This window comes from Budorcas taxicolor, chromosome 14 (assembly GCF_023091745.1).
Source record: "Budorcas taxicolor isolate Tak-1 chromosome 14, Takin1.1, whole genome shotgun sequence".
NCBI lineage: Eukaryota > Metazoa > Chordata > Mammalia > Artiodactyla > Bovidae > Budorcas > Budorcas taxicolor.
The window spans coordinates 90,420,231-90,445,722 of NC_068923.1; the positions used below are offsets into that span (position 1 = coordinate 90,420,231).

A 25,492-nucleotide genomic window follows, 5' to 3' on the forward strand; every position below is an offset into this window, starting at 1 on the left:
TTGTCTTTTTGTGACTAGCTAAGGTATTAAAGGAAAGTTATGACCAACCTAGATAGCATATTAAAAAGCAGAGACATTACTTTGCCAACAAAGGTCCATCTAGTCAAGGCTACTAAGGAAGGGGCCAGGGTGCAAACCAGTTAACTCATATTTACTGAATGAAATGGAAGAAACCTAGAATCAACTTATATACCTACCTATAACAATGGTGAGTTCTTGACAACAACTCTAAATTGAGGCTCTCAAAATTTATGTTTACAATTTGAGAAAATAAAAGTTACCACCGCAGCTATAAAAAGGTGTAACAAATTGGGGAAAGTGTCTAGCCTGCATGTGCAGACTCAGCCTGCAGGCTTTGGGACTTTAGTTTTCTTACTTCTGGTATCTGTGTCCTGGTAGTTAAGGCTGGTCTAGAGGCTTGTGCTTATTTAACTTGTACGCAGAGTACATCATGAAAAATGCTGGGCTGGAAGAAGGACAAGCTGGAATCAATTGCCGGGAGAAATATCAATAACCTCAGATATGTAGACGACACCACGCTTACAGGCAGAAAGTGAAGAATTAAAGAGCCTCTTGATGAAAGTGAAAGAGCGGAGTGAAAAAGTTGGCTTAAAGCTCAACATTCAGAAAACTAAGATCATGGCATCTGGTCCCATCACTTCATGGCAAATAGATGGGGAAACAGTGTCAGACTTTATTCTGGGGGCTCCGAAATCACTGCTATGGTTTTTCCAGTGGTCATGTATGGATGTGAGAGTTGGACTGTGAAGAAAGCTGAGCACTGTAGAATTGATGCTTTTGAACTGTGGTGTTGGAGAAGACTCTTGAGAGTCCCTTGGACTGCAAGGAGATCCAACCAGTCCATCCTAAAGGAGATCAGCCCTGGGTGTTCTTTGCAAGGATGCTAAAGCTGAAATTCCAGTACTTTGGCCACCTCATGCAAACAGCTGACTCAGTGAAAAAGACTCTGATGCTGGGAGGGATTGGGGGCAGGAGAATAAGGGGACAACAGAGGATGAGATGGCTGGATGGTATCACTGACTAGATGGATGTGAGTCTGAGTGAACTCTGGGAGTTGGTGATGGACAGGGAGCCATGGTGTGCTGCGATTCCTAGGGTCACAAAGAGTCAGACATGACTGAGCGACTGAACTGAACTGAACTGAAAATCACTGCAGATGGTGACTTGCAGCCATGAAATTAAAAGACACTTACTCCTTGGAAGGAAAGTTATGACCAACCTAGATAGCATATTCAAAAGCAGAGACGTTACTTTGCCAACAAAGGTCCGTCTAGTCAAGGCTATGGTTTTTCCTGTGGTCACGTATGGATGTGAGAGTTGGACTGTGAAGAAGGCTGAGCGCCGAAGAATTGATGCTTTTGAACTGTGGTGTTGGAGAAGACTCTTGAGAGTCCCTTGGACTGCAAGGAGATCCAACCAGTCCATTCTGAAGGAGATCAGCCCTGGGTGTTCTTTGGAAGGACTGATGCTAAAGCTGAAACTCCAATACTATGGCTACCTCATGCCAAGAGTTGACTCACTGGAAAAGACTCAGATGCTGGGAGGGATTGGGGGCAGGAGGAGAAGGGGACGATAGAGGATAAGATGGCTGGATGGCATCACCAACTTGATGGACATGAGTTTGGGTAAACTCCAGAAGTTGGTGATGGACAGGGAGGCCTGGCGTGCTGTGATTCATGGGGTCGCAAAGAGTCAGACATGACTGAGCGACTGAACTGAACTGAAGGTATTAAAGGTTCATCTATGTATGTGTCAGAAATCCCTTCCTTTTTAAGGTCGAATAACCTCCCATTATACGTATATATTATCACATTTTGCTTATCTGAATCATTTGTGCATGGGTTGTGTCCACGTTTCGGCTATTGTGAATTATGCTGCTATGAACATAGTATACAGGTATATGTTCAAGACACTGTTTTCAATTATTTGGGGTATATACTCACAAGTTAAATTGTCCTGTGAAGATTTAAGCACATACTAAACTTCTGGCTGTTTCATCTAAATCTCTCTCCCTAGGATAATCCTTGCTTTATTCTCTAACATCACATCTTTGCTCAGTGTCACAAACTGAGGCCTATTAAATCATGTGTTTCTTGCAGGATGTGTATTAATCAGCTAATCATAAATGGCTGTGAGTCAAGGACCTGTGAGATAAGAAACACCATAAATATTTTATCATATGAATCCAGGTATGATTCAGGCAATTGATAACTTTAACAATTATAATAAAAAAGATAAGCAATCAAGCATACTTTAAAAACTTGAATATGGCATCAAAATGGCAAATATGAAAACCTAGTTATAATAGGAATTTTAACAACAACATATAGACAGTCATAACTATCTTAACTTACTTAAATTCTTAGTTCTAGACAAATAGGACTAGTTTAATTTATGATATATTATGGAATTTGCCATCAATATCTTCATTTTCAATGCAGGAGATTAATACTTTCTCTTCTATCATGAGTAGAAGTATAATAAAAATAATCATGTATTTTTCTTTCAAGAAAGATTCCATGCCCTTACACAGATGAAAAACGTAAGTAAGAAATTAACTTTTTTAGGAGTACTGAAAGGCCGTATAGCCTAGAAAATAAGAAAAAATGGTCTAGTTTCAAGTCACAGCTGTCACTCTCTACTGTGTGACATTAGGCAAGTTACTTAACCTACCAGCTTTCTCATCTGTGAATTGGGGATGATTAGCCCAAATTTAAAGTTAGGAGGATAACATGAGTTAGCATGTGTAAAATGCCTGGCATGTACTAAACTTGCAATAAATGCCAACTACTAACAGCATAAATTGACAAACTGCATAAATGGAGAGGACCATGATGTAATTTGTCATCTCACTGGAATAAACAGAGTAACTACCCCACTCCCACTGCTGTAAATGAGGCCATACGGTGGGGGTGTAGGAGGAAGATATTGAATAAAAATATCTTAAACTACTTCAAAGGTGTTTCCATTCCTTCCTTATGGTTAAATTATACTAGATTATCTTTATTAGAATGTGTTTGCTTTGTTAAGCTATGTCCTCAATTAGTTAAATTACTAAGAAGAAAGTTTTCACTAAGATACAGCATTATGTTCTTATTTTTCAATAGTATATGTCCTAAGTTAGGAAAAAAATAGCATGTACCTGGTGTGGATATTTTATGGATATCTAAGACACTTGGTTAAATACACATCCAAGTAAAAAATAATATTTTTTATATTCATGATATTCACAGAAATCTTTCATTAATTGCTCTTAAATAATATCTAGTGTATAAGGTTGAAATAAACCACCTCCAAGTAAGAATGTAAGAAATACACTACTCCCAAGTAAGAATATAAAATGATTTTATAATTAATTTCAAATTAGAGAAACTTATCAGAGTTAATCCATCTTCAACATGTATCATCAAAAGTCGTTATGATCTTTTACAGTGGTGCACAGTAAAAAACATCTTTGGAAAGATTTCAGTATACGATTTTTATAAGATAAGATTTCACACATATATAAGCAAAAGTGAATAAGTGAAATTTACAAACTGATCATATATATGTAAAAAAGATTACTGGTTTTTCAAACTGCTCTCTACAAGTAAAAAGTCATTAATATAATGAGACCTACTGTTACTGCAGAAACCTTTGAACTTTTAGGAAAGTTTCAGGATGAATGAAACAAAGTTGTTATGAAATATTAAAACTTCACTTCCCACTCACTGCCTTTTTGACTTCTGGACAGCAAAACATGACCACAGATGAAACAGGAAGAACACAAAGAATTGAGAGAAAAGCAAGGGCAAAGTTCCATCCTATCAAAGGCAAGTTGTAGAAGCCCTAACAGTCAGCCCTTAGAGCTCAGTTTCATCTGGAAAACCCCAAATTCTCCTGATTCCGCACTGAAGTCACAGGCTACAACTGAATTTCTAGATTCTGAATAGCAGTTTGCAAGCTGTGTTGTGTAACATCCCTGGCTTTCATCAATGACCTCATGACTTACTGTGACATTCTTTTAAAGAGAATCCAATTTAGTTCACAACTATTATATATGCTGTAAACCACTTTTAAGGAGGGAGAGAAGTATGGAAGAAAGAGCTGGGGGTAGGGGACAGGGAAGAAAAAGGCCAGAATCTCCAAAAGGTGTAGGAAAATTCTAGAAATAACACTTTCAAAAAAAAAAAAAAAGACTAGAAATCACTTCCAAAAATGCACAATTTGTGCATTACGCCTTGTTTGTATAAAGTAGAACAATTCAGATAACTCAAAAATCACTTACTGAACACCTACTACACCCAGGAGATGGAGAGAACATTTCAAGACACACCTCAGCTCTCAGGGCAACCTGAGAGGAGGGCTCCTAGCAGGGGCCATCAAGTTGGCCTCTTTTTTTTGAGTTTCTGGGGAGAACCAGAAGACCCTCTCTGCTCAGACGCTGCAGCCTACTTTCAGCACAGTCTTGGTAACGGCAGCCTTCAAGGGAGGTAAGGTTGTCGCAGCACTCCCTTAGGGGCTAGGCCCAATTCCCCGTGTCAGACCAGATTCAGGGGTAATGCCTAGGAAAGGCCTGCGATGCTTACTGACTCATTAAATTTTCGTTTGTTCTTAAAGCTTTCGTTCTTAAACTGGGTGTGCTGGCTGAATTTTAATTCAAGTGATCACATTCTCTTGCTCCTCCGCGGTGTGGAATCCTTCCAAATCCGGCCTGGAACGGTTAAGTCACTTTGTTTAACAGAACAGCTTTTGATGCATGTTGTTGTTTGAAAATTCTGAAACTGTAGTAACAGACCAAGCACACGGTCTCGGGAAACCGTGATGGAGAGTTTACGCGGCGCTTCCATCTCTTTTGGTGGAAGTTATAGAACATCCCCTCGTCGTGTGATGGCAAGTCTCACTTTTACACATGTGTATCAGATACCATATTAAGTCGCAAATCAAACATGCCTTAATCATCAGGGTTATGAAAAGAAGTGTAAGAGCCAGAGGTGTTTTTATTTACTATTATTATTTTAAGGGGAGGACTGAAGAGGTCACTTCGTTTTTGTTTCATAGAAGAGGTGGCAAACTCGGGTTTTGTTTGCTTGCTTCAGATACCAAATTAACTCACAAATCAAACATCCCTCTTAGTCATCACGATTGTGAAAAGTGTGAAAGTGGAGTTTTTATTTACTATTATTATTTTAAGAGGAGGACTGAAGAGTTGACTTTTTTGTTTCATTCAGAAGAGGTGGCAAACACCGGTTTCGCTTGCTTGCTTCAGATACCAAATTAACTCACAAATCAAACATCCCTCTTAGTCACCAGGATTGTGACAAGAACTTTAAGAGGGAGAGGCGCTTTTATTTACTATTCTTATTTTAAGAGGAGGACTGCAGAGTTCACGTTTTGTTTGTTTCATCCAGAAGAGGTGGCAAACTCGGGTTTTGCCTGCTTGCGTGTTTTCAACTACCGACAGACGCCCTCACAGGAATCGCCTACAATAGCCGCCAGTCCGCACCAGAGGAGACCCCCAGGGCGCCCCGGCTCAGGCCCCGCGCGCTGAGGTGAACGCCACGCGGGCGCCGCGGCTCTTTGTCGGCGGCGCGGCCCCTGCTCACGCCCCGCGCCCCTCACCCAGCGGCCCGCCCTTCCTCCTCCTGAGACCGCGGCCCGCGCTCACCGCCTTGAGGTCCAGCACGCCGTCCTTGGCCTCCTGCAGCAGCGACACGAACTTGGCGGTGAGCAGCCCCAGGCTCTTCTCGTGCCGGCTGCTGCCGGCCCCGGGCGGCGCGCAGCTCGCGGGCTCGGCCGCCGCCATCGCGTCCCCGCGCTCCGCCACCTGCCGGGCCGGACCCGCGGCGGCCGCGGCCGTCGCCGCCCGCCGAGGGCGGGACGAGGGGTCGCGGGCTCCTGGCAGCTACAGGTGCGCGGCGCCCACCCACCTGAGGCCTCCACCCCTTCCCTCCCCTCCCCAAGCCCTGGGCCGTGAAGAGGGGGCCGCGACCGGGGGCGGGGTGCGAGCGCGAGCCGGCGCGCCGGGGGCGGGGCCCGCCTTTAAATGGCCGGAAGTGACGCACGGCGCGCTGGCGCTGGGAAACGCGCTTCGCTGAAGGCGGGAGGGGAGGGCTGGGCGGGGCGGGGCGAAACGATAGGGGCGATAAGGGACGAGGCGGGAGGGTGGGCGGGGCAAGAAGGGGGCAGAGCGGGAGGGGCGGGGCGGGAGGTGGATTCCGCGACTGGGAAAAGGGGCTTCAGTTCAGTGGCTCAGTCGTGTCCGACTTTTTGCGACCCCATGGACTGCAGCACGCCAGCTCCCTGTCCATCACAAACTCCCGGAGTTTACTCAAACTCATGTCCATTGAGTCGGTGATGCCATCCAACCATCTCATCCTCTGCCGTCCCCGTCTCCTCCCGCCCTTAATCTTTCCCAGCATCAGGGTCTTTTCAAATGAGTCAGCTCTTCGCATCAGGTGGCCAAAGTATTGGAGTTTCAGCTTCAGCATCAGTCCTTCCAATGAACACCCAGGACTGATCTCCTTTAGGATGGACTGGTTGAATCTCCTTGCAGTCCAAGGGACTCTCAAGAGTCTTCTCCAACACCACAGTTCAAAAGCATCAATTCTTCCGCTCTCAGCTTTCTTTATAGTCCAACTTTCTGTTTAGCATCAGTGATTTCCAATACCCTGTCTTCCAGGTTGCTGATCCATTCCTCTGTATTATTTAGTCTACTGTTGATTTCTTCAAGCGTATTTTTCATTTCTGTTATTATATTCATCTTTGGTTGTTATCTGTATTTTCTAACTCTGCTGTTAAATACTTCCAGTTCTGCACTAAAGAATTCCATTCTTTACCAAGTTCTTTTATCATCTTTAAAAATCATTCATCCTCAATTCTTTCCAGGTAGATTGCCTATCTCCACTTCTTTTTCTGGAGTTTTATCTTGTTCCTTCATTTGCAACATGTTCCTCTGTCACTTTATTTTGCTTGACTAGATGTTTTATTTCTGTGTATTTGGTAGGTTGCTTATATTTCCCAGCAGTAGCTTTTTGTAGGAGACACAGCCATGAGTCCCAGCAGTCTTCTTCCCTCTTGTTGCTCTAGGGGTACCTCGAAGTGGGCTGCTAGGGTCCTTCTGTTGTGGCAGGCTGACTACTGTGGGCAGTCTGGTAGGCTTGATTAGTCCCTGGTCCAGCTGCTGGCCAGGCCCTGCCTTGTGTGGAGGCTGCTGACCATTGGTTGTTGAGACCAGGTCATGAGGTAGCTGGCTAAAGAAGCTCAGAGGACTAATACTCACTCACCAGTGCAGTGGGCTGGATCAGTTTCCAGGAGATCCCAGGGTTGGTTCCTGCCCACCGGTGGGTGAACTTGGGGCTAGTGCTAACATTTTCGCAGGCATAACCACATCCTGAGGCCCACTTGCAGGAGTCCCAGAACTGATGTTGGATAGCATTGGTTCCTGACACCCCTCTCATGTTCTGTAGCTTGGGTGGGCCTGCCGGTGGGTGAGGCCAAGGCCCACCCATCCCTGGGCTCATGCTGGACCGCTAGTGGGTGGGCTAGGTTCATAGACTGTGGGGGTTCAGTTGTCCTGGGGTTAGGATTAGCCCTCTGGCCTCTGAGGATGGTTCCAAGGCTAGAACAGGCTCACTGGTGGGCAGGGCCGGGTGCCTGCCCGCTAGTATTGGTGACTGTAGGCTGGTGGGTAGGGGCAGGGTTGGGTCCTGAGACTTATGAGCTGAGGGAAGATTCTACATGGGCACGTGCCAGCACCAGTGTCCATGAGGTAGAAATGAACTCCCTAGAATGGCTTCTGCCAGCGTCTAAGTCCCTAGGGCGAGCTCCAGTTGCCTGCTTCCTCTCCAGGAAGCTCTCCCAAGATCCCCATGTAGGTCTGACCCAGGCTCCTTTCAAATCACTGCTTCTGCACTGGGTCCCAAGTATATGATAGTTTGTGCACACCCTCTACCAGTGGAGTCATTTTTATGTTTCTCTACCTTGGAGACTGTCCCTGCTGGCCCTCCTGTGTGGCCCCAGTGTCCTCCCCTCCTGTCACCCAAAGGCTAGGGTCCAGCTGGTCCCAGGAAAGAGTCTGGCCTGCATGTGCAGACTCAGCCTGCAGGCTTTGGGACTTTAGTTTTCTTACTTCTGGTATCTGTGTCCTGGTAGTTAAGGCTGGTCTAGAGGCTTGTGCTTATTTAACTTGTATGCAGAGTGCATCATGAGAAATGCTGGGCTGGATGAAGCACAAGCTGGAATCAAGATTGCTGGGAGAAATATCAGTAACCTCGGATATGTAGATGACACCACACTTATGATGACAGAAAGTGAAGAAGAAATCAAGAGCCTCTTGATGAAAGTGAAAGAGGAGAGTGAAAAAGTTGGCTTAAAGCTCAACATTCAGAAAACTAAGATCATGGCACCTGGTCCCATCACTTCATGGCAAACAGTAGAAACAGCGACAGACTTGATTATTTTGGGCTCCAAAATCACCGCCAATGGTGACTGCAGCCATGAAATTAAAAGACGCTTGCTCCTTGGAAGAAAAGTTATGACCAACCGAGACAGCATATTAGAAAGCAGAGACATACTTTACCAACAAAGGTCTGTGTAGTCAATGCTATGGTTTCTCCAGTAGTCATGTATGGATGTGAGTGTTGGACTATAAAGAAAGCTGGGTGCTGAAGAATTGATGCTTTTGAACTGTGGTGTTGGAGAAGAATCTCAAAAGAATCCCTTGCACTGCAAGGAGATCCAACCAGTCCATCCTAAAAGAGATCAGTCCTGAGTGTTCATTGGAAGGACTGATGCTGCAGCTGAAACTCCAATACTTTGGCCACTTGATACAGAGAACTGACTCACTGAAAAAGACCCTGATGCTGGGAAAGATTGAGGGCAAGAAGAGAAGGGGACGACAGAGGATGAGATGGTTGGATGGCATCACTGACTCAATGGATGTGAGTTTGAGTAAACTCCCGGAGTTGGTGATGGACAGGAAGGCCTGGCATGCTGCGGTTCATGGGGTCGCAAAGATATGGACACGACTTAGTGACTGAACTGACTGAGAGGCTTGTGCAGGCTTCTAGGCAGGAGGGGCTGGTACCTACCCCACAGGGGTGGAGCTGGGTCTTGGTTCCATGGTGGGCAGGACCATGGTGGCTGTGGGCTCAGGAAGTCTTGAGGAGCCTGTCTGTTGACCAGTGGGGCTGTGTTTGGCCTGAGGCATTCCATCACTAGAGTCTACAGGCTGTTGGGTGGAGCCAAGTCTAATGATCCAAGCAAGATGTCTGCCTCCAGTGAATTCACATAGATGAACACTCCCCTGTATCTCTGCCATCACTGTTTATGTCCCCAGGGCCAGACAGAGCTACCCCTTGCCTCCTTAAGAAACCCACCAAGACCAGCAGGTAGGCCTAGCCTTGGCACTTATCAAATTACTGCTTTCTCTGTTGGTCCTGGTACTTGTGAGATTTTGTGTGTGCCCTTTAAGAAAGAAGTCTCTATTTTCCCCCAACCCTGTGAAGCTTCTGCAGTCAAGCCTCACTGGTCCTCAAAGCTGAATGCTCTGGAGGTTTCTCTTCCCAGTGCTGGACTCCCAGTCTGGGGGCCCTGATGAGGGGCTCAGAGCTCTCCCTCCTGTGGGAAAACCTCTGTAATACAATTATTCTCTAGTTTGTGGGTGGCCCACCTTGTGGGTATGGGATTTTATTATATCATGGGTCTGCCTCTCTTGCCAGTCTCATTTGGTTCTTTCCTTGTCTTTAGTTGTAGATATTTTCTGGTAGGTTTTGGTCTTTTAAAATGATGGTTATTCTGCAGATTGTTGTGATTCTGGGGTGCTCCTGAGAGGAGGTGAGCTTAGGTTCCTCACCTCTACCACCTTGACTGCTTTTCTCCTGTAGTTTTCTTGTTAAGTTTTTAAATGAGGAAGTGTGACTTTTCCAGCTTTTCCTTTTTGAAGATTGTTTTGGCCTAGATTCCTTGAATTTCTACATGAATTTTAGAGACATGTTGTCAGCTTATGCAAATAAGCTAGCTAGCTGAGATTTTGGTGGGGATTGCACTTAATCTGTAGATGAATTTGGGGGAGAATTACCATTTTGTCAATATTAAGTCTTCTATTCCATGAATATTTGTCTTTCAATAATGTTTTGTAGTTTTCAGAGTATGAGATTTGAATGTTTGTTAAATAAAAACCTAAGAATTTTATGTTTAATTTATTGTCAATGGAATTAAAAAAAATTAAACCAATTTAGGTATGATTGACATGTAAAAGCTGTACATATTTATTCTACACAATTTGATGAGAACAAGTATACACATATGAAATTATGACCATCATAAGTAAACATATTCGTCAGCTTCCAAAGTTTCCTCCCACTCTTATTATTTCCATGTATTCATTCTTGATTCTAGTAATTTAAGCCTTTTTTCCCTTAATTAATCTACCTCAAGATTTGTCAATTTTTCAAAGTCAAAAATTTAGGTGCGTTTTTTCTTTCATTGATTTTCACTCTAATTTTTGTCTGCTTTGGCTGTAGTTTCCTCCTTTTCAGTATCTCATACGTGGAGGGCTTCCCTGGCGGTTCAGATGGTAAGGAATCTGCCTGCAATGCAGGAGACACAGGTTCCATCCCAGGGTTGGGAAGATCCTCTGGAGAAGGGAAAGGGTACCCACTCCAGAATTCTGCCTGGAGAATTCTATGGACAGAGGAGCCTGCTGGGCTATCGTACATGGGATTGCAGAGTCATCCACGACGGAGTGACTAACACTATAGGTGGAAGGTTAAGATGTTGATTTCAAATATTTCTTTTTTCATATAGTTGCTTGCAGACAAAAATTTCCTAATTACTTTAGCTACATCTCGTATTTTCTATTTCCATTCGCCTCAAAGAATTTTTCTAATTTCATGATTTATTCTTTGATTCAGTAGTGTTCCACACTGTAAATTTCCCAAATTTGTTATTCTTTTCTAATTTCAGTTCATTGTGTTCAGAGAGCATCAGTTCAGTTCAGTTCAGTTGCTCAGTCATGTCCAACTCTTTGCAACCCCATGGACTGCAGGATGCCAGGCCTCCCTGTCCATCACCAACTCCCGGAGTCCACCCAAACCCATGTCCATCGAGTTAGTGATGTCATCTGACCAGCTTATCCTCTGTCGTCCCCTTCTCCTGCCATCAATCTTTCCTAGCATCAGGGTCTTTTCAAATGAGTCAGCTCTTCATATCAGGTGGCCAAAGTATTACTTTGTGTGATTTCAATAATTCCAAATCCACTGAGGCTTACTTTTTGATCTTGCGTCTCATCTGTACTGCAGAAGGCTCCAGGTGCACTTTGGAAGGATGTGAAGATTCTGCTCTTAGTGTTCTACGGTTGCCTGTTAGGCCTAGTAGGTTTAGTGTTGTTGAAGTCTTCCATTTTCTTGCTGATCTGCTTCACTTTCCCCTGTTGAAAGTGGTGTTTTCTTACCGTTTCTTTGACTGTACCGGGTCTTTGTTGCTGAGCGTGGGGTCTCAGTTGTGGGGAGCAGGGTCTACTCCCCAGTCGCAGTGCATGGGCTTCTCACTGGGGTGGCTTCTCTTGTTGCAGACCTTGGGCTGAAAGTGCACAGGCTTAGCGGCTGCAGCGCTTGGGCTGAAGTAGCTGTGGTTCACCAACTCGAGCACAGGCTTGGTAACTCTGGCGCATGGGCTTAGGTAATCTATGGCACATGGGATCTTCCTGGTCCAGGGATCAAACCTGTGTTCCCTGCATTGGCAGGTTGATTCTTTACCACTGAATCACCAGGGAGGGTCTGTGTTCCTATTGAATAATCTCGTCCCCCACCCCATTCCCGCCTTCAAGTCTGTCAGTTTTTCCTCATGAATTTGGGGACTATGTTGTTAGGTGTATCCATGTCTATACTTATTCCTGATGAATTGACATTGTTCCATCTCTTTTCTTCTAGTACAATTTTTTAGTCTCTTTTGTCTGATATTAGTCACTCCATCTTCCTTATGGTTGCTGTTTTCTATCCTTTTACTGATATTTCCAACCTATTTGCATATTTGAAAGTGTTATGTAGTTGGATCTTGTTTTCTTACCCATTCTTTTGATTGGATCATTTAATCCAGTCACACTTAACGTAATTATTGATATAAATTATGCAAATTTTAAAATTTATCTATGCCATTTTACTGTTTTCTATCTTTTCTTTACTGCATTTAAAAATTACTTAATACTTTATTGCTTTTTCCTACTTTTGTATTACACACATATTTTCTAGTGTAACGTTTTAATTTACTTTGACTATTTTTTGGTTATATGAGTTACATCCTTAATGACTTCACAAATTTACATATACAACAGATTTATACTAACCCAATTTCAGTGAAATGTAGAAATGTTTCTACTTAGTTCTATTTTCTTCCTCTTTTTGTTATGAAACTGGTTGTTTTATATAAAGTCTAAGTAGGACAGCAAATATATATTCATAAATTAATTTTCATATTTATAACTCATTATTGTCACTTGTTCCTAGGGTTTCAAGTTACTATCTCCTATTTCCTTACTTCCCAATACAGCTTTGCTTCCATCCACCTTTGTGCTGATATGGAGAGATGTTACATTTTGTTTTACTCCCAATAATATAATTATATACATTTTATATTTTTTGATTCTTTAATCAGTTAAGGGATGAAGGGAAAATATGTATTTATATTTTTTAATAATTCTATATTTCACTTTATGAGTATTTCTTCTTCTCATGTTTATTCAAATTACTCTCTAGGGTCACATTCTGAAAGGATTTGAAGTAAGAACTTCCTTCAGCCTTTTTTGTTAAGGTGGGTCTGGTAGGAACATACTTCCCAGCTGTTACCTGAGAATGACTTTATTTTGGCTTCATTTAAAAGACAGTTTTGCTGGATATAGAATTCTTAGCTGATTTTTTGGTTGTTGTTGAAAACTTTGTCAGTCCACTGCATCTAGTGTGTTTTGCATTTTATTTTGAAGGATAGTTTTGTTGGATGTAGAATTCTCAACTTATTGTTCTTTTATTTCCTGTACCTAAAATATGTCCATCACTGCCTTCTAGTCTCCATTATTTCTCATGAGAAGAGAAATTTCTCAACTGCTGATTATTCCTTTACATTAAATCATATTTTCTTGCTACTTTCAAGATTTCCCCCAACAGTTTGACTGTAAAGTGTCTAGGTGTGGTTCTCTTTGTTTATTTATCCTGGGTTTTACTGAAGTTCTTGAACATGTAGGATCATCTTTTTCATCATATTAAGGAAGGTTCCAGCTATTATTTTCCCCAATATTTCTTATGTCCTCCCAGCCCCCTACAGGCTCCCATTACATGCTGACATGCTTGATCTCCCACAGATTTCAGTATAAACCTCGCCTGTAACAAACGGGGCCCTCTCTTTACATTTTTTCTGATAATGCATTTAATTTAAAAAAAAACAGTTCACTGGCTATTAGAGTTTGGTATTATATTCTCTTTCTTTCAGAAATGGTAAGGAGAATAGTATTCAGATCTTTGTTCTGCATACACAGAAACATAAGAGATGACAAAATTGAAATAGGAATAATTGAACTGATATGAAATGGAATAAAAGTGTTTTAGGTTGTAAAATAAGAATTCTCATTAACTAAAAAGGAGTCATTATGAATGATGTGGAGACATATATATGCACTCTTAAAAATACCACATCTCTTATACAGATTTAAAATATTTTTTGGCTATACTTATGAGCATTTTAAAAGAATGGAGCTACCTCAACTGAAGGAAACCAATAAATATAATTAGTTCATCAACTCAGTAAGGTTAACAGTATTAAAATACTTTCCCTCATGTAGTCAAAATACTAAATTTTCATTAACATACTTATAGGCAAATGTGTAATGACCAGACAATGTATAGCACAGAAACAAGAAAAAGTGTTTTAAGTCTAGTTATTTTGATAGGTTTTTCTAATACACATAATTGTCAATTTATTATAAAAAAAACCTACATATACAATTAATACTTGATCAAAAGTCTTTTAAAATATAATCAGAATGAAATGTGTAGAAAGAGACATTTCAAAGTCACAGCAGTTACTACTATTACAATATTTAATCATTTTTACAATAGGCCTGCCGATCCATTTCAATTAAATTTGTTCTCAGAACCATCAAATTTCTTGCTGAATTTGACTTAGAGCAAAAGCAAGTTGCTTAATTTTTGTTTCCATTGCTTTTTTGTTCTTGCATGTTTCTTCCAGAAGTCCACGCATTTCTTCTTCAACTCGATGAACCTAAATCAATATGTACATAACATTTAAATTTCTCAGTGAAAATGCATTTAAAAAAATACAGAAAGTAAAAGGTTTGTATACATTTTATAATTTGTGATGTAATGTTCATTTAAAGCAAGAGGTTAATAAAATGTTAACCTATTCAAATACTAATATGGAAAACGATGTCATACTATATACAAAATATTCACACGTATACACTATCCATTTATTTCTCATAGGCTCCTGTAATGAACACATGCTAATTTAGCTATTTTATAGTTCAGAAAACTTGTTCAAGGTTTTAGTGCTTCTCAGTAGCATATCTGGATGAAACCCAGTTTTCTGACTTAATCTTCTCATTCCTAAGCAGTCCTATGCTGCTTATGAATGTCAAATCATGACTCTTGACTTATCCTTACAAACTTTCAAAACTGAAATCACCTCCCTTCCCAAAGAAACTCTTTAAACACTGCATTTCTAAAACTGCTTGTGGTGGTTATACATTATCATCTTTTTGAGAGATAATTTTATGATTTACTGTTAACCCATATTTATTCTCCTAGGATTCTCCTAGGATTCAGTGTATTTGATACAATTAATTTCTGCTTGAAACTCTCTCCTATTATACAACATTCCTAAGGGTACTGCCAATATAGTCCTCCCTATCTGTTCTACTTCCCTCTTCCTAATCTCTTAATATAGACTTCCTAATTTTTTTCCTTCTAAAAATTAACATTTCTCCTAACTTAAATGATCACCTGTATGTGATGCCCTTTTTCACGATTACCACATTTTAACTTTGGTGCCATTTTTCTAAATCCCTAACAAACACCTCCCTATGATATTACATCATACTGGCAAGATGTCCAAAATCAAACACAGTATTTTGCTTTGAGCTAAAGGCCTAATATCATAGCTTATTTAATAATACCTAGTGTACTCTTATTCAACACAGTAGATATCTGAAACAACCACTGAACTGAAATAAAAAACTAAATTTTGAACAAATTGCATTTCTTTATTAACTGTGATTATTTTCAAAGACCTAATTCCCTCTTTCTGGTTATATAGGCTCCTTTAATGTCATTTAACTACACAACCTTGATTATAAAATATTTAGTATTCCTTTCCTTTTCTAGTTGCTGATTTCTGAACTTCCAGTCTTAAAGATATCTGTTTCCTATTAACAATTCAAAATCTGGGAAAAATGAAAGTTCATAACTGCCTCATTTAGTGGATCTTAACAGTGAAGTCACATGAGAATCAACTGTTGAGTTTTTAAAATATCTAGGTTTGAACCTAGTCTTAGTGAATGAAAGTATGAGGGGAACACTCATACATAAGTATTATTTAAAAGTTTCATAAGTTAATTCTGATGTTTCCCTGTCATTTAGTATCATCCTAAACCCATTCCTTTGTCAATGAGAAATTTGACAGTTTGAACTCTAATTCATAATAAAACAATCCTTGAGAACTTGTCCAAGGCAGTAATGGATTATACTTAATACATTCACATTCTCACCTTGCCTATGGGTAACCAACAGGGCTTTCAGCTGAAACTGGTGAATGATATATAAATTTTTATCCAGAGCTCATGGAGCAGGTGCATATCAGGATCAAATTTATAATCTTGGTTTCATTAAAATTCTGTTCTACAACTAATCTAAGTATTACCAACATGCTGGTCTGGCTTCATGATTGTATTAGTAACATTCTTCGTATCTATTTGGTCATTAAATCATGCTGCCTGTTCTCCTTATCACTGCTGAAGATAAACTTTACTTAGCTATAACAACTTAATACTGATTATCAAAGTGAATTTTACTTACAGTACCTTTAAATTTGCAGAATCAATACATTTCTGTTTTTCATTTGCCAGTTGTATTATTTCATTTTGATGAGCTTCAACAATTGCATCAACTTGTTTCTTAAAGGCATCATCCATACTATGAAGCTTTTCCATTGCATCCCTTAAAAACAAAACAAAACCACATATCCACCTGGATGTATAAAAATTAGGATTTTTTTTTTAACATGGAAGCACTCATATTCATATTTTAATGGAAGCATCAGTTCAGTTCAGTCGCTCAGTTGTGTCTGACTCTTTGCAACCCCATGCAGTGCAGCACGCCAGGCCTCCCTGTCCAGCACCAACTCCCGGAGTTCACTCAAACTCACATCAATCGAGTCAGTGATGCCATCCAGCCATCTCATCCTCTGTCGTCCCCTTCTCCTCCTGCCCCCAATCCCTGCCAGCATCAGAGTCTTTTCCAATGAGTCAACTCTTCATATGAGGTGGCCAAAGTACTGGAGTTTCAGCTTTAGCATGTCATTCCAATGAACACCCAGGACTGACCTCCTCTAGGATGGACTGGTTGGATCTCCTTGCAGTCCAAGGGACTCTCAAGAGTCTTCTCCAACACCACAGTTCAAAAGCATCAATTCTTCGGGGCTCAGCTTTCTTCACAGTCCAACTCTTGCGCTCATACATGACACTGGAAAAACCATAGCCTTGACTAGACAGACCTTTGTTGGCAAAGTAATGTCTCTGCTTCTGAATATGCTATCTAGGTTGGTCATAACTTTCCTTCCAAGGAGTAAGCATCTTTTAATTTCATGGCTGCAGTCACCATCTGCAGTGATTTTGGAGCCCCTAAGAATAAAGTCTGCCACTGTTTCTACTGTTTCCCCATCTATTTCCCATGAAATGATGGGACCAGAAGCCATGATCTTCGTTTTCTGAATGTTGAGCTTTAAGCCAACTTTTTCACTCTCCTCTTTCACTTTCATCGAGAGGCTTTTTAGCTCCTCTTCACTTTCTGCCATAAGGGTGGTGTCATCTGCATATCTGAGGTTATTGACATTTCTCCCGGCAATCTTGATTCCAGCTTGTGTTTCTTCCAGTCCAGCGTTTCTCATGATGTACTCTGCATAGAAGTTAAATAAGCAGGGTGACGATATACAGCCTTGACGTACTCCTCTTCCTATTTGAAACCAGTCTATTGTTCGATGTCCAGTTCTCACTGTTGCTTCCTGACCTGCATACAGATTTCTCAAGAGGCAGGTTAGGTGGTCTGGTATTCCCATCTAAGAATTTCCCACAGTTTATTCTGATCCACACAGTCAAAGGCTTGGGCATAGTCAATAAAGCAGAAATAGATGTTTTTCTGGAACTCTCTTGCTTTTTCCATGATCCAGCGGATGTTGGCAAGTTGATCTCTGGTTCTTCTGCCTTTTCTAAAACCAGCTTGAACATCAGGAAGTTCACGGTTCACGTATAGCTGAAGCCTGGCTTGGAGAATTTTGAGCATTACTTTACTAGCATGTGAGATGAGTGCAATTGTGCGGTAGTTTGAGCATTCTTTGGCATTGCCTTTCTTTGGGATTGGAATGAAAACTGACCTTTTCCAGTCTTGTGGCCACTGCTGAGTTTTCCAAATTTGCTGGCATTTTGAGTGCAGCGCTTTCACAGCATCATCTTTCAGGATTTGAAACAGCTCAACTGGAATTCCATCAACTCTACTAGCTTTGTTCGTAGTGATGCTTTCTAAGGCCCACTTGACTTCACATTCCAGGATGTCTGGCTCTAGATGAGTGATCACATCATCATGATTATCTGGGTCGTAAAGATCTTTTTTGTACAGTTCTTCTGTGTATTCTTGCCACCTCTTCTTAATATCTTCTGCTTCTGTTAGGTCCAGACCATTTCTGTCCTTTATCGAGCCCATCTTTGCATGAAATGTTCCCTTGGTATCTCTAAGTTTCTTGAAGACATCTCTAGTCTTTCCCATTCTGTTCTTTTCCTCTATTTCTGTGCACTGATTGCTAAAGAAGGCTTTCTAATCTCTTCTTGCTATTCTTTGGAATTCTGCATTCAGATGCTTTTATCTTTCTTTTTCTCCTTTGTTTTTTGCTTCTCTTCTTTTCACAGCTATTTGTAAGGCCTCCCCAGACAGCCATTTTGCTTTTTTGCATTTCTTTTCCATGGGGATGGTCTTAATCCCTATCTCCTGTACAATGTCACGAACCTCATTCCATAGTTCATCAGGCACTCTTATCTATCAGATCTGGGCCCTGAAATCTATTTCTCACTTCCACTGTAGAATCATAAGGGATTTGATTTAGGTCATACCTGAATGGTCTAGAGGTTTTCCCTACTTTCTTCAATTTAAGTCTGAATTTGGCAATAAGGAGTTCATGATCTGAGCCACAGTCAGCTCCCGGTCTTGTTTTTGTTGACTGTACAGAGCTTCTCCATCTTTGGCTGCAAAGAATATAATCAGTCTGATTTCGGTGTTGACCATCTGGTGATGTCCATGTGTAGAGTCTTCTCTTGTGTTGTTGGAAGAGGGTGTTTGCTATGACCAGTGTGTTCTCTTGGCAAAACTCTATTAGTCTTTGCCCTGCTTCATTCCGCATTCCAAGGCCAAATTTGCCTGTTACTCCAGGTGTTTCTTGACCTTGAATAATTTTATTAAAAACGTTAAGCTCATAATGAACAAGCTTCCTGGTTTTGGCACAGCCCACTGCAACAGTGGACTGAATATTAGTACTGAAACTGTGCTCCTGGGCATGGAAGCCTTTCTGTGTCCCCCGTTTCTTGTTTGCAGGGAATAGACTCCAGCCTTCAAGACTTTCCCTGAGTTTCAAGGGTAGATTTGAACAGTCCCTCATCAGGAAAGGGAGGGGATGCAGAGATTAGGGAGAAGACCGCCTTAGGTGCAATCCAAAGAATACAGGCCCTACACATACCCTACTGTTTAATAGCAGCTCCACCCCTGAACCACTGCTATAAACTTGCCAAATCTTCCTGCGCTGGGACACAGGTTTTGAGGCACCAGCCTGTTGCATCCCCTTTTGTTTGGCAAAGCAGCAAAGCCATCCTTTTCTACATCACCCAAAACTCTTGTTTCTGACACTTCATTGGGCACACTGTAGGGAGACTGAACTTTCAGCATTAGGATCATGAATCAAAAGCCTTTCTTTTATTCCTGTTGCAACATTTGGTAGCTATGTGACTAAGGGCAAGTTTACAACCTCTGGATTTAAAGTCTGTCAACTATAACATGATAATCCTGCCTGTTTGGCTAATCTCACAGAATTACTGCTGGGTTCAAAGTAAGATATAAGAAAAAAATCAATTTATATGTTATAAAAAGCTATGCAAATAAAATCTTTCTTTTGAACAATGATTTATTAAAGTTCCATTAAATTAAAAATCATACCTACCAATCTCAGACATAAGAGCATTAAGGTAAAAATCAGGCCTTTTTATTGTTTTGCTCTTAAAAACACAATAAACAATATAAGAGATTCTAAAAATTATCAGGCTTTATGGTTTTTATTAAGTTTAGGAACTTTTAGTTATATTAAATGATTGTGTCTTTTAGGATCAAAAGGACTTCACACTGCAAAGCTGTGACCAGCAGGAAAGAAAACAGGATCTAAGTCAATGTTTTGTTGCATTAATGTTTGGTTGTAAAGCAAAGTATAACAGGGTCCATTAGCAGACAACTGACTGTATTGTCAATTAAAACTTCTGGGGTGTATAACATCTTTCCATTTACACTGAGTTAAAATATGAAAAATCAAATTTCGAGGTTCTACTAGATCTGATATAATGGGGAACCTACCTCTATATGAAATTTTGGGGCTACCTACATGCCACATTATCTACACCATTCTGTATTTTGACATGAGAACTGGTCACTAAACCATGCTACCTATTTTTTAGCTCAGTTAACTTTAAATTATTTTAACAAGTCTAGTCATGTAGTTTATAAGGTAAAACCCTCATTTCCTCTAGAGTATTTTATAAAATCCATACAGCAACGGCATATGCATAGAGATTTTCTTCCCCTTATTTAAATCAGTTCTCATCCTCAGCTGCTGCAGGCTAACCGCTACCGACATCTGTTTCAGATTCTTCAGGAGCGCTCTGTCCCTGGTAGTCAGTGAGTTTTTTCCTCTAAACTTCACATGTTGTTGTTGTTCAGTCGCTAAGTTGTGTCCAACTCTTTGCAACCCCATGGACTGCCAGGTTCCTCTGTCCATGCGATTCCCCAGGCAAGACTACAGGAGTGGGTTGTTATTTCCTTCTCCAGGGGATCTTCCCAACCCAGGGATTGAATCCTGGTCTCCTAGTGCTGAACCACCAGGGAAGCCAAAACTCCACACACAACTCCACATACAACAGCCAAAAATATTAGCTGTTTCCATTCAAACAGAATTTGAAAACAGTAATTCTAGTAATAAAAACTAAATATTTATACAGCAATTACTATGCATTGGGCACTATTTAAATGCTAAATAGCCCATACAAATCATATACATACATAAATACACAAAGTTTAAACTTCCATCAAATATGAAGGGAGGAACTATTATAATCATTTTATAGATGGAATGGAAATTAAGCTCTTGGCAAATAACTATGTCCAAAATGTTTTTACCTTCCTCATGCCTACCCATCCCAATTCAGTTTTCTTTAAAGATATCCCACATACTTTAGGCCTTAATGCTTACTTTTGTAGTTCAATACTTTTATCTCTTTCCGCTTTAAGTTTTCTTTCTTTGTTTTCAAAGTTTTCTTTCACTTCTTTTACTTGCATTTCAAGATGACACAGAAGTTCTCCTTTATCATGCCACTTCTGATTAAGTGTACTAATATGAAAAGAAATAATTAAAGAAAACTGGTTACATGAAATTATTAAGCCACGTTATTTCTCAATATGAAATACTGTATAATACCTGTAAGCTTTTCTGATTTCATCAAGTTCTAATTCCTTTACTTTCAACTGCTGTTTCAGTTTTTCTTTTCTTTCATTGTGTCTTTCTAGTTTCTCAACTATTTCATCCAGTTGTGAAGTTTTTTCTTCAAGTTGTTCTTGAGTACATCTTTGTATTTCAGTGATTTTTTCATGTAATATTTTGATTTGTTCCTCTCTTTCCTGTAAACACTTCATTTTTACAGAAGATAAATCATTATTAAAAAACATTTTTCTTAATCTTAAATGTCTTATTTCCGAATTCAGTATTGTTTAAAGTTATTATAAAAACTACAGATTAAAAAATAAATTGAATGTTCAGTGAATGTTTTAGAAAAGATTTCTACAGAACATTCTAAAAATCACCATCAATAAGGAATAGCACCACTACTTTTTCTACATGCCATTAAGAATCATACACTATGTACACTTTTTATTTCATTAGGTTACTACCAACCACACAAAAGGAGTACATGGGAAGAAAAACAGTACAATGACAATTTTATTTAACACGGAATATAGCAAAGATTGATATTCACGATGCATGTATGACATAAAATACTATTTCTACTCTGCTGAACAAGTGTCTTCTGCATTAGAGTGAACCAATACTTTAAAGTATGATTTCATCACTATTGAAATGTCACATGAAAATAGGCTCTATATTCCCCCAAACTTCATCTTCTGTCCTGTGAGGCCAACTGTATCCTCTATTTGCATACTACAAATCAGAGGATTAATGAAAGATCAAAACTACCTTAGGCACTGTTAAATGTTTGCAGGTATTAGGCCTCATCTGACTTATTTATGCCAACAAACATATCTGCTTTACAGGGGCATGCCTGTATGCTAGAACCCTGTAACACCAGCTAATGGTATCAGTCTCTACCAGTGAGAAAAAAACGGAATCAGCACTTCCTGCTTTCGTCCTGCTTCCCCTGCCCCACCGTGCCTTTCTTCTTTCCCTTTTGGGAAGATGATGGAAGCAAAAAAATGAATACTGAATGAGGCTAATTTAGGAATGAATTCATCAGTATTTTAGAAAATGTGGTTCAATTCCTTAGTGTGTTATACATCTAAAAATTCTAAGGAACGATATCAGGTAGTCTTGACCAACATTTCTATAATTTATTTTCTCCTCACAACTCTCATACTTAAGTACGCAGGGGAGAGCAGTCTTAATAGGAATTCATAAAAGCTACAGAAGATTCTTATGAAATAACCCTGCTAATAAAAATAACATTGTACCATCAGATCAGTGGAGAAATAACTCCAGAAAGAATGAAGGGATGGAGCCAAAGCAAAAACAATACCCAGCTGTGGATGTGACTGGTGACAGAAGCAAGGTCCGATGCTGTAAAGAGCAATATTGCATAGGAACCTGAAATGTCAGGTCCATGAATCAAGGCAAATTGGAAGTGGTCAAACATGAGATGGCAAGGGTGAACGTCGACATTCTAGGAATCAGTGAACTAAAATGGACTGGAATGGGTGAATTTAACTCAGATTACCATTATATCTACTACTGCGGGCATGAATCCCTCAGAAGAAATGGAGTAGCCATCATGGTCAACAAGAGTCCGAAATGCAGTACTTGGATGCAATCTCAAAAACGACAGAATGATCTCTGTTCGTCTCCAAGGCAAACCATTCAATATCACAGTTATCCAAGTCTATGCCCCAACCAGTAACGCTGCAGAAACTGAAGCTGAACGGTTTTATGAAGACCTACAAGACCTTTTAGAACTAACACCCAAAAAAGATGTCCTTTTCATTATAGGGGACTGGAATGCAAAAGTAGGAAGTCAAGAAACACTTGTAGTAACAGGCAAATTTGGCCTTGGAATGTGGAATGAAGCAGGGCAAAGACTAATAGAGTTTTGCCAAGAGAACACACTGGTCATAGCAAACACCCTCTTCCAACAACACAAGAGAAGACTCTACACATGGACATCACCAGATGGTCAACACCGAAATCAGATTGATTATATTCTTTGCAGCCAAAGATGGAGAAGCTCTATACAGTTAACAAAAACAAGACCGGGAGCTGACTGTGGCTCAGATCATGAACTCCTTATTGCCAAATTCAGACTTAAATTGAAGAAAGTAGGGAAAACCTCTAGACCATTCAGGTATGACCTAAATTAAATCCCTTATGATTATACAGTGGAAGTGAGAAATAGATTTCAGGGCCTAGATCTGATAGATAAGAGTGCCTGATGAACTATGGAATGAGGTTCGTGACACTGGACAGGAGGCAGGTCTCAAGACCATCCCCATGGAAAAAAAATGCAAAAAAGCAAAATGGCTGTGTGGGGAGGCCTTACAAATAGCTGTGAAAACAGAGAGGTGAAAAGCAAAGGAGAAAAGGAAAGATAAAAGCATCTGAATGCAGAGTTCCAAAGAATAGCAAGAAGTGATAAGAAAGCCTTCTTCAGCGATCATTGCAAAGAAATAGAGGAAAACAACAGAATGGGAAAGACTAGAGATCTCTTCAAGAAACTTAGAGATACCAAGGGAACATTTCATGCAAAGATGGGCTCGATAAAGGACAGAAATGGTCTGGACCTAACAGAAGCAGAAGATATTAAGAAGAGGTGGCAAGAATACACAGAAGAACTGTACAAAAAAGAGCTTCATGACCCAGATAATGATGATGATGTGATCACTAATCTAGAGCTAGACATCTTGGAATGTGAAGTCAAGTGGGCCTTAGAAAGCATCACTACGAACAAAGCTAGTAGAGTTGATGGAATTCCAGTTGAACTATTTCAAATCCTGAAAGATGATGCTGTGAAAGCGCTGCACTCAAAATGCCAGCTAATTTGGAAAACTCAGCAGTGGCCACAGGACTGGAAAAGGTCAGTTTTCATTCCAATCCCAAAGAAAGGCAATGCCAAAGAATGCTCAAACTACCGCACAATTGCACTCATCTCACATGCTAGTAAAGTAATGCTCAAAATTCTCCAAGCCAGGCTTCAGCTATACGTGAACCGTGAACTTCCTGATGTTCAAGCTGGTTTTAGAAAAGGCAGAGGAACCAGAGATCAACTTGCCAACATCCGCTGGATCATGGAAAAAGCAAGAGAGTTCCAGAAAAACATCTATTTCTGCTTTATTGACTATGCCCAAGCCTTTGACTGTGTGGATCACAATAAACTGTGGGAAATTCTGAGAGAGATGGGAATACCAGACCACCTAACCTGCCTCTTGAGAAATCTGTATGCAGGTCAGGAAGCAACAGTGAGAACTGGACATCGAACAATAGACTGGTTTCAAATAGGAAGAGGAGTACGTCAAGGCTGTATATTGTCACCCTGCTTATTTAACTTATATGGCAGAGTACATCATGAGAAACGCTGGACTGGAAGAAACACAAGCTGGAATCAAGATTGCCGGGAGAAATGTCAATAACCTCAGATATGCAGATGACACCACCCTTATGGCAGAAAGTGAAGAGGAACTAAAAAGCCTCTTGATGAAAGTGAAAGAGGAGAGTGAAAAAGTTGGCTTAAAGCTCAACATTCAGAAAACGAAGATCATGGCTTCTGGTCCCATCATTTCATGGGAAATAGATGGGGAAACAGTAGAAACAGTGGCAGACTTTATTCTTAGGGGCTCCAAAATCACTGCAGATGGTGACTGCAGCCATGAAATTAAAAGATGCTTACTCCTTGGAAGAAAACTTATGACCAACCTAGATAGCATATTCAGAAGCAGAGACATTACTTTGCCAACAAAGGTCTGTCTAGTCAAGGCTATGGTTTTTTCAATGGTCATGTATGGATGTGAGAGTTGGACTGTGAAGAAGGCTGAACGCCGAAGAATTGATGCGTTTAAACTGTGGTTCTGGAGAAGACTCTTGAGAGTCCCTTGGACTGCAAGGAGATCCAACCAGTCCATTCTGAAGGAGATCAACCCTGGGATTTCTCTGGAAGGAATGATGCTAAAGCTGGAGCTCCAGTACTTTGGCCACCTCATGTGAAGAGTTGACTCATTGGAAAAGACTCTGATGCTGGGAGAGATTGGGGGCAGGAGGAGAAGGGGACGACTGAGGATGAGATGGCTGGATGGCATCACAGACTCGATGGACGTGAGTCTGAGTGAACTCCGGGAGATGGTGATGGACAGGGAGGCCTGGTGTGCTGCGATTCACGGGGTCGCAAAGAGTCAGACACGGCTGAGCGACTGAACCGAACCATCAGAGAATCTTGTGACCCATACTTAAAAGTACCAAAATAATACACATGAAGAAACCAAACCTCAAAAGTCCTGTTTTAGAATCTACTTAATTGAAAATATTGAACTCCAAATTCTGCAGATTAGGTCCTCATCCCTTTAAGTTATTAGCTATGGTGAAATATTTGGGCTTCCCTGGTGGCTCAGTGCTAAAGAATCCTCCTGCCAATGCAGGAGACACAGGTTTGATACCTGGGTTGGGAAGATCCCTGGAAGAGGAAATGGCAACCCAC

General features: G+C 40.6%; 2 protein-coding genes across 2 annotated transcripts in view; both read right to left on the reverse strand.

The window, feature by feature from the left end:
- E2F5 (E2F transcription factor 5) overlaps window positions 1-5,806 on the reverse strand; it is a 33,274-nt gene extending 27,468 nt beyond the window's left edge. The window contains exon 1 of the mRNA XM_052651605.1: window positions 5,669-5,806. Coding sequence (XP_052507565.1) covers window positions 5,669-5,806 — 138 coding nt within the window. The remainder of the gene's footprint in view (window positions 1-5,668) is intronic.
- An 8,310-nt stretch (window positions 5,807-14,116) lies between these two features.
- Window positions 14,117-25,492, reverse strand: part of LRRCC1 (leucine rich repeat and coiled-coil centrosomal protein 1) — a 45,005-nt gene continuing 33,629 nt past the window's right edge. The window contains exons 16-19 of the mRNA XM_052651833.1: window positions 21,004-21,212; window positions 20,779-20,916; window positions 16,088-16,223; window positions 14,117-14,271 (exon numbers count right to left, since the gene is read on the reverse strand). Coding sequence (XP_052507793.1) covers window positions 14,149-14,271; window positions 16,088-16,223; window positions 20,779-20,916; window positions 21,004-21,212 — 606 coding nt within the window. The 3' untranslated portion in view covers window positions 14,117-14,148. The remainder of the gene's footprint in view (window positions 14,272-16,087; window positions 16,224-20,778; window positions 20,917-21,003; window positions 21,213-25,492) is intronic.